Source organism: Geotrypetes seraphini, chromosome 10, assembly GCF_902459505.1.
Source record: "Geotrypetes seraphini chromosome 10, aGeoSer1.1, whole genome shotgun sequence".
Classification (NCBI taxonomy): domain Eukaryota; kingdom Metazoa; phylum Chordata; class Amphibia; order Gymnophiona; family Dermophiidae; genus Geotrypetes; species Geotrypetes seraphini.
In genome coordinates this window covers 14,577,654-14,594,377 of record NC_047093.1, presented here as the reverse complement: position 1 = coordinate 14,594,377, position 16,724 = coordinate 14,577,654, and the positions used below count along the sequence as shown (strand labels likewise).

The following is a 16,724-nucleotide window of genomic DNA, read 5'->3' as shown; positions in this document are numbered from 1 at the left end:
ATGTAGCCGGGGGGGGGGGGGGGGGTTCTTTGACATAAGCCAGCCCATATTTCTTAACCCTTTCAGGACCAAGGGACATATTTGTCCCATAACTTTAAAATCCTATCAATTTTGATTGGGATAGTCTACAGTTCTAAATTTGATATGTACGGATTCCATAGGATACTGCCTTTATGTAAACAAACTGGTTCCGACATTCATTCATTAGCGTCGTTGCCAGATTGACGAGAAGATTCACTTGCCACACTGTCCATAAGCCAGAAGTGTGATTTTTTTAAATAAAAATAATGATATTTCACAAAAAAAATCAATTTTTTGGCATCTGCAAGCCCTTTTTACCATAAAAATGTCATCAAAACCACAAAAATTGGCCTACGATCCTTATGGTCCTGAAAGGGTTAAGGGTCTAAACATGTTCTTCCTGCTGTATTACATGATTACATGCAACTTATTAAAAAAGTGCCTCATGTTGAGATTTAAAGAAGTTTCTGTATGTTTCACTTTCTGATGCTTTTTCTGTTATCGTAAAATTATTTTGTTATTGTGTTATTGCTCGTATGTGTGTTTCATTGTAGCCTGCTGAGAAATTTTGGAAAGGGTTATAAAGTTTTATAAATGAACAGAGATTTTATCTAGGTAGGAGAGTATTTCCAACTTAGCTAGACAGTAGAACTATACCAAATAGCATATTTTTTTTTTTTTTTTTAATTTACTATTTGTCCAAATACGAACAATTGAGCAGCGTGAAATCAGAGAGCAAGGGTTTATTTCATCAGGATTTGAATTTAGATCACTATTCGCCCGAGTATGAATAATGTATTTCAGGCACTATTCGGAGTTGAATCGAATATGAACAGTCGGTACAGCCCTACTAGACACGCCGCTGTTGGCGGGCACCTTGAAAGTGGCCGCCGATCGCATGCCAATCACGCGACGGCGCAGGGTACTGAATTGTGCCTCCGGCAAAGGTAGAGATCAGAAATGGAGGCCAGCATCTACGTTTTCAGCATCGACCTATGATGTGAATCGCGGTGCTTTAGGCTGCCAAATGCTACTTCGGGCCTTAGCCACGCCCACAGTAGCGTTAGGCGGCCTAAAACACTTACGGAGGTGCGATTCTGCTATTGATTTTTTAGGGGCCGGTAGGTACCTTGATACTCGGTTTAAAACGTTGTCTCAATGGTGTTTTTTTCCTGAGTTTGGCCACCTACCGGCCCCTAAAAAATCGTCCCTGGTTAGAGAATCTAGGTCTAAGCTTTTTTGATTTTAAATGACTTTGAATCTATTTTGCACGTTTTCGGGTACAATCATTTCTTTGTTGCTTCTTGTTAACTGTTCAGAAATGGATTGTCTTGTATTTACTAATTTATCCCTTTTTCAGGGTTTGATGATTATTTTGGAATACCTTACAGCAATGACATGGGATGTACAGACACTCCAGGATATAATCTTCCTCCTTGTCCATCCTGTCCCCAGCATCCCAAGGCTACAAGGTATGTCTTTCTCTCCAGAATATATTCTTCTTTTATCCTTCAGCCGTTTTAGTCCTCTAGACCAGAGGTTCTTAAACCTGTCCTGGGGAACCCCCAGCCAGTCGGGTTTTCACTACAAGGCAGGGTACAATTAACCAAATTACCTATCTCAAAAAGTATTTAATACATATAACTAGACAGGTTTTTTTATTTATATATACTGTATTTTTATTAAATAACACAAATCTTAATACTATATTATACATTAAACATAAATGAATCCATATTGCACTTCCAGTTACTAAAATCTGTATTATTCCACAGTACAGTAGAGGAAAACCTGGAGCTTGTACTCAGTCCATTCCCAAGCCTTTTCTGATGAAAATAAAGCTGTTCCACATCATAGTCTGGGTGTATTATTTCATTTCTCAAGTATTCTCCAATGTTCCAACAAGCATAGATTGATTCTTAGTAAAGGCACATTGGCTCCCATTTGCACACCGTATCCTATTCAAATTATGCTTGCTTACCTTTAAATCATTACTATTTAAAACCCCTGCTTTTATATTTAGAGTCCTAATTCCTCATTCTACCTCAAGACAGTTGAGATCACAAGATCAACACTTATTGGCCATTCCTTCATTGAAAGTTATCAATACGAGGCGTCACACCATTTTCTCAATAACAGCTCCCCAGTCTTGGAATGACCTCCTACTATTTATTAGAGAGGAAAAGAACTTAGACAAATTTAAGTCCAAACTTAAGAGTTTCCTTTTTATAGATGCTTTTAGTGAATAAATTTAAAGATTCGGTCTCTTTTTATTTTAGATTTTATTACAAATTCTATCTGTTTCCCCTCCTACTGTTTTTTCCTTAAACATATTTAAATTAAATATTGATTGTAACCCATTAATAATTTTCCCTTTGTTTTGATATTATATGTATAGGCTAAACTATGTTTAGGAATGTTTGTATTTGTTATTTTAATTTGACATGACTATTGTTTGCTTGATTTGTTACCCGTATCTGATTGTTTATGAAATTGTACATCGCCTAGAAACTGTGATAGGCGATTAATCAAATTATATAATAAACTTGGAAACTTAGACAAAGCTGTTATAATGCCTTCTCACTCCAATTCAGGCTATATCCAGCCAGCACGATGTAGCACAACGTTTCGCTATTACAGCGTCTTCAGGAGCTGAAACTGTGGCAGTGATTTGTATCCTGTCTGAGAGGAGAGTGAGCTTGTGAACCCGTGCAGTTGCTAATCTATAATGAAATGAAGCAGTAAAGAAGTTGAAATTTGAAAACCTGCCACAGTTTCAGCTCCTGAAGACACTGTATTAGCGAAACGTGGTGCTGTGTCGGTCTGGCTGGACACAGTGGAGTGAGAAGGCATTATAACAGCTTTGTCTAAGAATCAATCTATGCTTGTTGGAACATTGGAGAATTCTGGAGAAATGAAATAATACACCCAGACTATGATGTGGAACAGCTTTATTAAGGCTTAGGAATGGACTGAGTACAAGCTCCAGGTTTTCTTCCACTGTATTGTGGGATAATACAGATTTTAGTAACTGAAAGTGCAATATGGATTCATTTATGTTTAATCTAATCTAATCCTTAGGTTTGTATACCGCATCATCTCCACGTTCGTAGAGCTCGACGCGGTTTACAGTAGGAGAAATAGGAAGGAACTACAACAGAGGGTTAGAGGTAGAAGTGAGAAGAAAATTTAGAGGACTTGGGATGCCAAGATATAAGAGTTTCTTTGATTCCTAAATTGGAGGGAGACTTACATTTTTTGAGAAAAGCCAGGTTTTCAGATGTTTGCGGAAAACTTGGAGAGAGCTCAAGTTCCGAAGAGGGGAGGTAAGGTTGTTCCAGAGCTCAGTGATTTTGAAGTGGAGGGAGGTCCCTAGCTTTCCTGTGTGGGAAATGCCTTTTAGCGAGGGGAAGGATAGTTTTAATTTGGGGGAGGATCTGGTGGTATTAGGGTTTGAGGAATTCCAAGAAAGAGGGATAAAGGGAGGGAGGATACCATATAGGATTTTGAAAGTTAAAGTTTAATGTATAATATAGTATTAAGATTTGTGTTATTTAATAAAAATACAGTATATTTAAATAAAAAAACCTGTCTAGTTATATGTATTAAATACTTTTTGAGATAGGTAATTTGGTTAATTGTACCCTGCCTTGTAGTGAAAACCCGACTGGCTGGGGGTCCTCCCAGGACAGGTTTGAATACACTGCTCTAGACAGATCAATGTAACCTTCACATTCTTGGTAACCAGCTATGCTGCTGTATTTCAACCAGTAGAACTGATTTCTGCAAATGATTTTGTCATACTATGTTTGTCGTGCTGTTTTGCCGAGCTATGCAAGCCAAGCTGTGTCTCCCCATACCATGTTTTGTCATGTTATGTTTTACCATGCCTTCTTATCTGTGTTTTGCAATCTCTTGTCAGACAATGTTTACCATGCTATCTTTTACCATACTACAGTATGTCTAAGAGTGTGGCGCAATGGTTAAAGCTACAGCCTCAGCACCCTGAGGTTGTGGGTTCAAACCCACGCTGCTCCTTGTGACCCTGAGAAAATCACTTAACCCCCTCCCCCCCCCATTGCCCCAGGTACATTAGATAGATTGTGAGCACTCCAGGAAGGACAGTGGAAAAATGCTTGAATACCTGAATAAATTCATGCAAACCTTTCTGAGCTCTCTTGGGAGGATTAATAAATAGTGTGAAAGTTACAGCTTCTGATAACAGAGAAGATATTGTGATGTCATAAAGCCTCATTCCACCAATAAGAGCCAACCTCATCAGTGATGTCACAACGGCTGGATTGTCCTACACTTGGATCACTTTTACTCTATTTTGATTTCTAGAGAGGTGCAGTGGTTAAAGCTGCAGCCTCAGCACTCTGAGGTCCTGGGTTCTCGTTCTCCTTGTGACCCTGGGCAAGTCACTTAATCCTTAATTGCCCCAGCATTAGATAGATTGTGTGGCATTAGAGGAGTGTGTGGCGCAGTGGTTGGGTCTACAGCCTCAGCACCCTGGGGTTGTGGGTTCAAACCCCGCACTGTTCCTTGTGACCCTGGACAAGTCCCTCAGTCCTCCATAGCCCCAGGTACGTTAGATGGATTGTGAGCCCACCGGGACAGAGAGGGAAAATGCTTGAGTACCTGAATAAATTAATGTAAACCCTTCTGAGCTTCCCTGGGAGAACAGTAGAGAAAATCGAATAAATAGTGTGAAAAGTTTCAGCCTCTGATCACCAGAGCTCCTATTGTGACATCATAATGCCTCAGTCTACCAATAAGAGCCAACCTCATCAGTGATGTCACAATGGCTTGATTGTCCTAGACTTAACTCATTTTCACTATTTCAAGATTTCTAGAGTGGTGCAGTGGTTAAAGCTACAGCTTCTGCACCCTGAGGTTGTGGGTTCAAACCTTGTGACCCTGGGCAAAGTCACTCAGTCCTCCATAGCCCCAGGTACGTTAGATAGATTGTGAGCCCACCGGGACAGAGAGGGAAAATGCTTGAGTACCTGATTGTAAAAACCGCTTAGATAACCTTGATAGGCGGTATATAAAAATCCTAATAAACTTGAAACTTGAAACCCATCGGGACAGAAAGGGAAAAATGCTTGAATACCTGAATAAATTCATATAAACTTTTCTGAGCTCCCCTGGGAGAATAAATAGTGAAAAGTTTCAACCTCTGATAACCAGAGCAGGTATTGTGATGTCATAATGCCTCATTCCACCAATAAGAGCCAACCTCATCAGTGATGTCACAATGGCTTGATTGTCCTAGACTTAACTCATTTTCACTATTTCAAGATTTCTAGAGTGGTGCAGTGGTTAAAGCTACAGCTTCTGCACCCTGAGGTTGTGGGTTCAAACCTTGTGACCCTGGGCAAAGTCACTCAGTCCTCCATAGCCCCAGGTACGTTAGATAGATTGTGAGCCCACCGGGACAGAGAGGGAAAATGCTTGAGTACCTGATTGTAAAAACCGCTTAGATAACCTTGATAGGCGGTATATAAAAATCCTAATAAACTTGAAACTTGAAACCCATCGGGACAGATAGGGAAAAATGCTTGAATACCTGAATAAATTCATGTAAACCGTTCTGAGCTTCCCCTGGGAGAATAAATAGTGAAAAGTTTCAACCTCTGATCACCAGAGCAGGTATTGTGATGTCATAATGCCTCATTCCACCAATAAGAGCCAACTTCATCAGTGATGTCACAATGGCTAGATTGCCCTACACTTGGATCACTTTTACCACATTCTGATTTCTAGAGTGGTGCAGTGGTTAAAGCTACAGCCTCAGCACCCTGAGGTTGTGGGTTCAAACCCACGCTGCTCCTTGTGACCCTGGGCAAGTCACTTAATCCCCCCCATTGCCTCAGATAGATTGTGAGCTCACCAGCACACACAGGGAACAATGCTTGAGTGCCTGAATAAATTTATGTCAACTGTTCTGAGCTCCCCTGGGAGAACAGTATAGAAATTGAATAAATAAAAATTTTGGTACATTAGAGCCTTTGAATAGTACAGAATTTGAGATAAAAAGGGAACCAAACAAAATGTCCAAACAGTAACGTTTATCCCTTTGCTTAACAAATATGAAGACTCATAAATAAGCAAATGTGAAGTCTCTTCACAAATATTTATTTATTTTAAAATTTCTAGTCTGCTTTGAACCGAAGCAGATTATAGTGAAAACATACATAAATCATTACGTACAAACTTCATAATAATAACACATCAGCTATCTTGTGCTTCATCACAAGGTGCAAATATGGAGACCTGACACGGCTGTGTTTTGGCAACAACAATGCCTGCTTCAGGATTCCAAATTCTTTAAAAAAATCATATGAGACATGAGCTATAATAAAACACACTAAAAAAAAAAGAAAAGACACTAAACATGTATGTATGTTCAGTTTATTTGATATACCGCTTTTCCTTACAATTATTGTCGGATCAAGGCAATGAAAGCACCATATCGGGGCCGCGGGCCGGGTCGCCGTTTCTGTCAGACTTGGGAACATTTCTGGATGGGCCTTACTCCCCATGCTCGAAGTAGATTACTTAATTTGTGAAGATGATCACGGGCTACCTGTGATGCTACTGGACTCTATTCTTTTATAGGGGGGGGAGGGTGGAAAGGGGGATGGGGAGGAATGGTTTGTGCACATGTAAGAGAATTTGATATACCTCTTCGTATCATTTTTCTTGCACTTTGTTGAAAATTTAATAAAAATATTCAAACATAACTAAAGCATCATATTAAAACATTTAGGGGTACTTTTACCATTGGCCAGGCTCTGCGGCTAAAAGTATGCGTGTTTTTGTCTGATAATGCATGTTGCCCCTCGCCCTGAGGGAGGAGGGTAAAGAAGGGCAGGAAAGCTCAGGAGATTGAGAAACTGATAAATTTCTCTGAAACCTCCCCACCTTGCTTATCACTGAAATTACCTGCTGTACCTCTGAGATATTTCCGTCTATTCCTAACCTCTCTTGGCTCACCAATTTAATTTAAAAAAAATTTGTTACCAATGTACTTGACAATACTTTCTGTAACATTGCTGTATATGTACAGTCTCTTCCTCTGTAAACCGCTCTGAACTAGAGGTCTGCACGGGAATGGGGATCCCGTGGTTCCCGCGGGGGTCCCACAGGAATCCCCCCCTAACCCATGGGACTCCCACAGGGACCCCCCTCTGGCCCCTGGGACTCCCACGGGGACCCCCCTCTATCCCACGGGACTCCCACAGGGACCCCCTCTAGCCCACGGGACTCCCACGGGGATGGAAGGCTTTGGAAGCAGGGTTTGTCCATATAATATAATGGACACGTCAGCCTTAGTAAAAGAGGGGGTTTATAAGTTAATTACCTGAGCAGAAAACAAAAAAAGGGTTCCACCAAAGAAATTCCAAAAGGAAAACAGTAGTGCAAACACATAAGAAACTGTGGAATTAATGATCCTGTCAGAAGTAATTGCTGCTTTTTATGGGGAGAAGGGCGGGGATGGAGGTAATTCATTGCGGGGATGGGTGGGGACGGAGAGGATCGTGGCTGGGACGGGTGGGGACGGAGAGGATCCTGGTGGGGACAGAAAGGATCCTGGCGGGGACGGGTGGGGCGGAGAGGATCCTGGCGGGGATGGGCGGGATTTCTGTCCCCGTGCAACTCTCTACTCTGAACTGCTTGTGGTATTGTGGTATACTAAAAAAATAAAGTTAGTTAGTTATCCCACAGAAGCATCGGGGGCATATTCTACCTCCATGAGAAATCTAAATAAATCGCCTCCCTTTAATAGCATTGTCATCATGATTAATTTGAGTACCTATGAAAGGAAAATAATATTTCTGTTAAGTCTTTTAGCTATGCTGCCTTTCCATTAGAGAATGACACGGTGAAAAAATTGGTCCCCGTCACCGCCCCGTCCCCGTCTCACCATCCTCTGCACCGCTCCGTCACCGCCATTCCCTTCACCGCCCCGTCACCGCCACTGCCACCCCATTCACCGCCCCGTCACCGCCACTGCCACCCCATTCACCGCCCCGTCACCGTCACCGCTGCATATATAAAAGCCTCAAACGGGTACGATTTTAAATACTTTTCTTTATTTACGTATAAAGGAAACATTCTTTAAAACTTAGTTAAATATTAGTTAATAACTATACAAAAACAAACACGACATGTATTTTTAATGCTTACAATGTTAGCCTACATGGTAAGTAGACGCGGCCGCTGTACCTAATCGCGGCAAATCGTGTACCTAATCGTGTACCAAATCGTGTACCTAATCGCGGTCACTATGCTAATCGTGATTAGCATAGTGACCGCGGCTACGGCTGCAAGTCTCCCCTCCCCCCAGCGATCACGGCAGGAGGGCACCCAACCCCTCCTGTAGACCCCCCCCAACGGCCCTCCCGACAATCGCAGCAGAAGGGTACCCAACCCCTCCTGCCGGTCCTCCCAATGGCCTCCCCTAAGATCGCCGGCAGGAGGGTACCCAACCCCTCCTGCTGGACCCCCCCCCAACGAACCCTCCCACCCCGGAACCCCCTTAGTCTTACTTTCCAAGTTGGACCGGACGGCTCCTCACACGTATGGCCAGCAGGCTTGCCTCCGTCCAAATGAGGCGGGCCCGCCCCTACCCTGCCCAACCCACAGGATCCTAGGGCCTGATTGGTCTAGGCACCTAAAGCCACTCCCGCTATAGGAGGGGCCTTAGGTGCTTGGGCCAATCAGGCCCTAGGATCCTGTGGGTTAGGCAGGGGAGGGGAGGGGCGGGCCCACCTCATTTGGACGGAGGCAGGCCTGCTGGCCAGACGAGCGAGGAGCTGTCCGGTCCAACTTGGAAAGTAAGACTAAGGGTGGTGTTTCGGGATGGCGGGGTTTGTTGGGGGAGGGTCCGGCAGGAGGGGTTGGGCACCCTCCTACCAGTGATCATAGGGGGGCTGTTGGGGAGCTGGCAGGAGGGGTTGGATATCCTCCTGCTGCGATCGTCGGGAGGGCCGTTGGGGGGGGGTTGGGGTAGGCAGGAGGGGATGGGTACCCTCCTGCCGCGATCGTTGGGGAGGGCTGGTTCTGTCGGCATGAAGGGCTGAGCACCTTCCTGCCGGCGATCGTCGGGGGGGGGGGCGGGTTCTATTGGCAGGAAGGGTTGATCTGACAAATGAGGAGCCAGTATATTGGGGGGTGGAGTCAATGCGGCAACGTGCAGGTGAAACACAGGTAAATAGCGGTTCCTAGAAGGGGGGACATTGGCCTGCGGGGACAAATCTATTCACCGTTTTTGCGGGCGGTGAAAGGATTTGTCCCCGCGTCTGCGGCGATTTGCTAATGAGGTCACCATAACCCGCAGCCAAACCGCAGCCACGCAGCGGTTCGCTGCGGGGATCGCTCCCCGTGTCATTCTCTACTTTCCATGACAAGGGGCTCCTTTTACAAAGGTGCACTAGGGCCTTAACACGCGCAATAGCGCACGTTAGATTCCCGAGATTTTCGGCCACTGTGCGTGCGCTAAAAACCCTAGCGCACCTTCGTAAAAGGAGCCCAAGGTCTCCTTTGTTTTCCGCTGTGTCTGGCGTAGTTGGACGTAGATTGCTTTGCCAGTCTCGCTGTGGCTTTTTACCTCATGGATTAGGACGACTGATAAATAATTTTTATCATAATTTTTGATAATATTTATCCTTTAGGAATCAAATATGTAGAACATCAATATAGAAATTAAAAGAGTTCTTTTAATCTTATATTTCTCTCTTTTCTATCAAAACATCTTATACTTTTTTTTTTTTTTTTTTTTCTTTCTCTCTTTCTTTCCTTCATCACTTTTCTCACCTACCCTACCCTTATGTATAATCCTTAATTGTTAAATTTTTATTTTTATTTTTTTTTATTTTTCTAAAATTGTAATTCCATTTTTTCTTTACCCACTTGTTTCAGTTTGTATTAATAATACATAATGATTAGTTTGTATAATTTTGTCTTATTTATATTTGTATTTGCCACCCCAGTTTTTTTTTATTGTACATTTCAATTATGTAATACGCATTGAAATATTTGATATTGCGTAAAATCAAAATTTAATAAACTTGAAACTTGAAACTTGATAAAGCCAAAAATTCATCCACCTTATTCAATATTCTAAAGACAATAGATTCAAAAAATAAAATAAATAACACTACTCACAAATCTACATTAACAGCACAAGAATTAGCTGATGCTTTTACTCAAAAAATTCACAATATTCGTAATTCTTTTACCTCAAACATAACAAGCATTCCAATTAGTACAAGCCAAACAAAATCTGTACCAACAGCTAGATGTTCAAATTTCAAAATTCCCTCAATTACTGATATAGAAACTCTTATTCAACAAGTCAACCTAAAGAATTCCGGATCTGAGATCATTCCACCTTACTATCTAAAAAAATATTTTTCCCATTTTGGACCTTTTATCCACTCACTAATTCAGGAGAGTCTAATCACAGCCACTGTCCCCTCCCTCTGGAAAACCGCTATCATTACCCCTATCATTAAAGATCACAAAATTAGTATAAATGATTCTACAAACTATCGGCCAATAGCTATCTTGCCATTTTTGGGGAAATTAACAGAGAAACTCATATTTAATCAACTCTCTGACTTCATAGAGAGCACTAATGTATACACAAGTATAGAAAACTAATGTATACACAAGTATAGAAAGCTAACCAGGTAATAAGTATAGAAACCCAACAGGTCGTGCATGTGCAAGACCGGAGGGTTAGGACTACGATGGGAAGCTCTCGACTAGATTTTGTTTCAAATCCCAAAGCCTCCAGGTGTAGCCTGGAACTATCACCTGAGGCAGGTACTACGCACAGTCCGTCACCCTGTTGGAGATAAGGCCTGGATGTAACCTGATATAGATGGCAGTTTTTTATGCTGACGATGGGGAGGAGGTAGGGTCGTAGCAGGACTCGCCCAGCACGGAGGCTTTTTCTTTCGTTTGCATTGAGGTTACTGGCATTGAATTAGACTGTTAATGAGTGGAGAGTTGTTTGTCTCATTAGTGTGTAGTATTTTCCTCCACATCTCTCCCCTCTATAGCGATTAACTTGTCCTTTTGATCACTCTCTCCTCAACAACGAATTTCCTGTCCTAATAATTCTCTTTCTTCCTCCCCTCTTAAAGTCAATTCAATTTGTTACCTTTGCTTAATCTTCTGTAAACCGCATAGAACTTCACGGTATTGCGGTATATAAGCTGTTATTATTATTATTATTATTATCTCCTATTTTGATAAGTGCTGATTTATGTGCGTTCTTCAGAATTGGCACCACTATCTCTTACATGAACTCTTCTGCTCCCAGCACATATATATGCTGATGTCTCCCAGATCTACCTCTCTACACCTGAAATTTCACCTAAAGTCCTGGAAAAAGTCTCCGCATGTTTGACTGACATTGCTGCCTGTCATCTGAAACTAAATATGTCCAAGACTGAGCTGCTCCTCTTTCTTCCTAAACCCTCTGCTCCTTCTCCTCCTTTCTCCATCTCGGTTAATAATAATATCATTGTTCCAGTCTCCTCTGCTCGCAACCGTGGAGTCGTCTTCGATTTTCTGACCTCTCATTTTCTACGCATATCCAACAAGCTGCTAAGGCCTGTTGCTTCTATCTTCAATATCACCAAAATTCGCCCCTTCCTTTCTGAGCACACGACCCGTACCCTTGTCCACACTCTCGTAACCTCACGCTTAGATTACTGCAATCTACTCCTAACTGGTATCGCCTCTCCCCCTTGCAATCTGTGCAAAACTCTGCTGCGCGACTCATCTATCAACCTCGCTACGCTCATGTCACCCCTCTCTTTAAGTCACTTCACTGGCTCCCTATCTGCCATCGCATACAGTTCAAGATCTTATTGCTGACTAGAGAGTTGCACTGGAACGGGGACGACGGGGATCCCGTGGATTCCCCCTTCAGGTCAGGGGATCCCGTGGGGACACCCCCTATGGTCACAGGGATCCCGTGGGGATGCCCCTCGTGGTCTTGGCGATCCCGCGGGGTTCAATACAACTCGAGCCGCGAGGCTCGTCTGATTTTCCTACCTTCCCTGCCGCGAGGCTCTTCTTCCATTTCCTGCCTGCCCTGCCGCAGCACACATAGCCAATCAGAAGTCTTCCCCGATGTCAGCGCTGATGTCGGAAGGAGGGCTTATGGAAGACTTCCAGTCGGCTATGTGTGCTGCAGCAGGGCAGGCAGGAAATGGAAGACGAGCAGTGTTCTCCCTAGCTCCCCCCCCCCCCGCCAGCTCAGCCAGTGCTTGTGACTTGTCCTGTCTAATGGCATGGCTTTAATTTTGTGACACTCTTGAAGTTTCCCTGCTGTGGCACACTGGTTGGGAGCCTCTGCTTTATCTGTTAATTGTCCTTGCCTGCCCATTTTGTCACTTCCTGTATTTATTGCCCCTGCTTTCCTTTGTCTTTCTCCCCCTCCCCCTTCCAAGTTCCTATATCTCTGTTGATTTTCCTTGTGATGGACAAACATTGAATAGAAAAGTTGTTTCACCAAAGGCAGACTCTTTCTTCAGTATGAAGATGACATCTTTGTATGACTGGTGCTTCTGTTTGACTTCCATTTTGGTTTTGCTTTAATTTATCTTTGGGGGGGGAGTTGGGGATGGAGGGGATTCCTCATGAGGATGGAGGGGATTCCTCGCGGGGTCGGGTGGGGACGGAGGGGATTCCTCGCGGGGACGGGTGGGGACGGAGGGATTTCTCACGGGGACGGGTGGGGACGGGTGGGATTTCTGTCCCCGCGCAACTCTCTATTGCTGACCTACAAGTGTGTTCATTCTGCTGCCCCTTAATATCTCTCCTCACTTCTCTCTCCTTATACACCTCCTCAGTTAAGTCATTCACAGCATTAACCTTCTCCTCCACTGCCAATTCCAGACTTTGTTCCTTTCATCTAGCTGCCCCCTATGCCTGGAATAAATTACCTGAGTTTGTCTGTCAAATCCCTTCCATTCTCTTATTTAAAAGCAGACTGAAAACCCACCTTTTGATATAGCTTTCAATCCTTTACCCTACTCCTCTGCCCTCCAGCCCAGACAGCTGATTAACCGTTCCCCTTAACTGAATCCATGGCATCCTGTTTGTCTGTCTTGTCTGTTTAGATTCTAAGTTCTTTGGAGCAGGGACTGTCTTCTTCTTTGTGACTGTACAGCGCTGTGTGCGTCTGGTAGCGCTATAGAAATAATTCATAGTAGTAGTGTGAAGAGTTTCAGTCTTTGGGAAGCAGAGCTGAGATTGTGACGTCATAATGCCTCATTCCACCAATAAGAGACAACCTCCTCATTGATGTCACAATGGCTTGATTGTCCTGTACTCCCCTCTGCCCTCCAGCCCAGCCAGCAGATTAACCCTTCCCCTTAACTGTATCCATCACATCCTATTTGTCTGTCTCATCTGTTTAGATTGTAAGCTCTTTGGAGCAGGGACTGTCTTCTTCTTTGTGACTCTGTACAGCGCTGCGTGTGTCAGGTAGCGCTATAGAAATAATTAATAGTAGTACCATAGTAGTAGAAGCTGAGTGGGGAATCGTCTTGCATGATGATATGTCAGGCAACCTATGAGCCATCAAGCTCTGTCTCTCTCTTTTTTTTAATATTGGTTATTCAGCAACCAGGTAGTGGTTACTTTAGGTAACCTAATGTCCCAGGCACCTGAAAGAACATAAGACATGACTTATGTCCCCTGACTCATCTCGACAGGAAACCCAGTGAAAGAATCTGATTCTCCACAAACCATGCAAACTGTCCGACTAATTTTCTACTCCAGTAGGCTTATGCTGGCTAATTTATGTAATTAGTAACTAACTTAATTATCCATGTTGGCCTGACCACAAGAAACATAACTTGTTTTGGTCACTTTGAAGTTTTAAGGTAGGGGTGGCCAAGGGCTAAGAAAGCGCGCCCAGATTTCTTTGTATTTCGTTAAGATGAAAAATCCATTTGATGACAAGAATGGTGTGTACTTTAATCATTCAATTGATGATGATAAAAGTCCAAAAATGTATTCACCTACAAAAAGGTGCACCAAGAAAGTGTCTTTCAACTCATCTGATAAATCCAAATGCCTTTATTCATCCAAAGTTCCGTAATTCCATACAATGACTCGACATGTACATGTTTCGGCCTACCCGGCCTGCATCAGGAGTCTATTGATTTGTTCATTTTTATATGTATAATTTATAGTCATATATATAAATATAAAACATGATGCAATTTTGAAAGACACTTTCTTGGTGCACCATTCTGTTTGAAACAATTCCACTTTGGTTTTGCTCTTTTGAGTTTTGTGGTTTTGTTTCCCCTGTTCTTCTGTGCGTTTTCACCTACAAAAAAAGCATAAATACATAAATAATTAAAAGCCCGACATGACCTTGTTTCGCTCTCTCAAAAACTGTGTCAGGAGCTTATAAAAACTGTTAACAGACACGTGGAGGGGCATAATTTAAAAAAAAAACAAAAACGTCTAAGTCCCTTTTTGGCCTAAGGTGCTAGGCACCCAAAGCCGGCAGCAGGGAAATGTCCTTTCTTGAAAAAAACATCCAAAATGTGGGATTTTTTGAGAATAGCCTACCTGTACGTTCAGACGTTTAATCGCCCAGACTGCCACTATGTCTATCTTTAACCCATATTCCTGACCAAAAATTCCCCCAAGTCTCAAACGCCCAAAACAAGACCTTTTATGCATGGGAGGAACAAGTCCTTCACCTAAAATTATCTAACTGGCTGTCATAAGCTCCGTTTAGAGAATCAGGAAACCATCCCCCGCCCCCCAAACATCGCTGACAGGAGGGATGCCCAATCCCTCCTGCTAGAACCATAAGGACGCATCAGTGTGTGTGTGAACCGCTGCCCACGCATCTCTGCAACAACTACCGCTGAAGGCAGAAGGAGCAGCCCAGCCAGAAGGCTCGAGAAAGCACTGGGGTAGACAAAGGGGTGGAAAAGAACGCTGAAAGGACATGGGGTAAACGGGAGGAGGGGGGGGAAGGACCCTGAAAGCACTGGGGAAGACAAAGGGGTGGAGAATGCCACTGAAAGGACATGGGGAAAACAGGGGTGGAGAAGGCCGCTGAAAGGACATGGGGAAGACAGAGGGGGGAGAAGGACGCTGAAAGGACATGGGGAAGGCAGAGGGGGGAGAAGGATGCTGCCTGACAGGACATGGGGAAGATGGTGGGGGAGAAGGACACTGAAAGGAAATGGGGAAGAGGGAATGGGAAGAAGACGCTGGCAGGGAAGAAGACAGAGGTGCCAGACTATGGGGGGAGCGGAGGGAAAAAGATGGGTGCCAGACCAATTTGGGAGGGGGGAGAAAGGGAGAGGCACAGTAACAGAGCAAATGGAAGACACAGAGAGAAGAGAGGCAGTGGATGGAAGGAATTGAATGAGAACATGAAGAAAGCAGAAACCAGGCAATAAAGGTAGGAAAAAAATTCTTTTTTTTTTTTTTGCTTCATGATAAAGTAGTATATTAGTTGTGTTGATAAAAATTTATAACAAGACGAATCTCCCTAGCCCCGAGAAGGAAAACTGTGTGCAGGGGAAGAGACTGCCTACGCGAGCGAACAGAGTATAAGGTACTCAATTAAAGTAAATAAATAATTTATAATTTGTAAGAAGAGCCCTCAGTCACACAACCAACCTCCAACCTCAGGAGGAAACGGCTGCCACTGGTTTGCACCTAGAAGGTGTCAACTGTGAAACATCCTAGGGCTCTCCTGTGAATTTTGGTGCTAAATAACTCAAAAGTGCTGTTTGTGCAAACAAATCAAAAGTGCACTGCGAGCAGTCTCTTCCCCTGAACCAGGGGGGCAAAAGAACCAAGTGTCCAAATTCAGTCTATTGAAACCACAGGAAGATACTTAGCTTCTCTGGTGAGCAGTCAGAAAGTCGCCAAACGTCCAACGGGACTCCGTTTCGGGGGAGCACTCCCCCTTCCTCAGGAACGACTGACGCTTAAGCAGGAGCCTAAAAATCAAAGGCAAGAGCAGATTGGCAATAGTAGAAAATGGCCATTTTCTACTATTGCCAATCTGCTCTTGCCTTTGATTTTTAGGCTCCTGCTTAAGCGTCAGTCGTTCCTGAGGAAGGGGGAGTGCTCCCCCGAAACGGAGTCCCGTTGGACGTTTGGCGACTTTCTGACTGCTCACCAGAGAAGCTAAGTATCTTCCTGTGGTTTCAATAGACTGAATTTGGACACTTGGTTCTTTTGCCCCCCTGGTTCAGGGGAAGAGACTGCTCGCAGTGCACTTTTGATTTGTTTGCACAAACAGCACTTTTGAGTTATTTAGCACCAAAATTCACAGGAGAGCCCTAGGATGTTTCACAGTTGACACCTTCTAGGTGCAAACCAGTGGCAGCCGTTTCCTCCTGAGGTTGGAGGTTGGTTGTGTGACTGAGGGCTCTTCTTACAAATTATAAATTATTTATTTACTTTAATTGAGTACCTTATACTCTGTTCGCTCGCGTAGGCAGTAGAGGTCTGCACGGGAACGGGGATCGCGGGGATCCCGCGGGTCCCGCGGGGATCCCGCGGGTTCCCCCCCTGGCCCACGGGACTCCCACGGGGACGCCCCCTGGCCCACGGGACTCCCACGGGGATGCCCCCCTGACCCACGGGACTCCCACGTGGACGCCCCCTTGCCCACGGGACTC

General features: G+C 44.0%; 1 protein-coding gene across 4 annotated transcripts in view; it reads left to right on the top strand.

Moving 5' to 3' along the window:
- The window catches only part of ARSG (arylsulfatase G), a 125,609-nt gene that overhangs the window by 59,187 nt on the left and 49,698 nt on the right, over nucleotides 1-16,724 (top strand). For all 4 annotated transcript variants that reach the window (XM_033961193.1, XM_033961190.1, XM_033961192.1 and 1 more), the window contains exon 5: nucleotides 1,382-1,493. In XM_033961193.1, coding sequence (XP_033817084.1) covers nucleotides 1,382-1,493 — 112 coding nt within the window. The remainder of the gene's footprint in view (nucleotides 1-1,381; nucleotides 1,494-16,724) is intronic.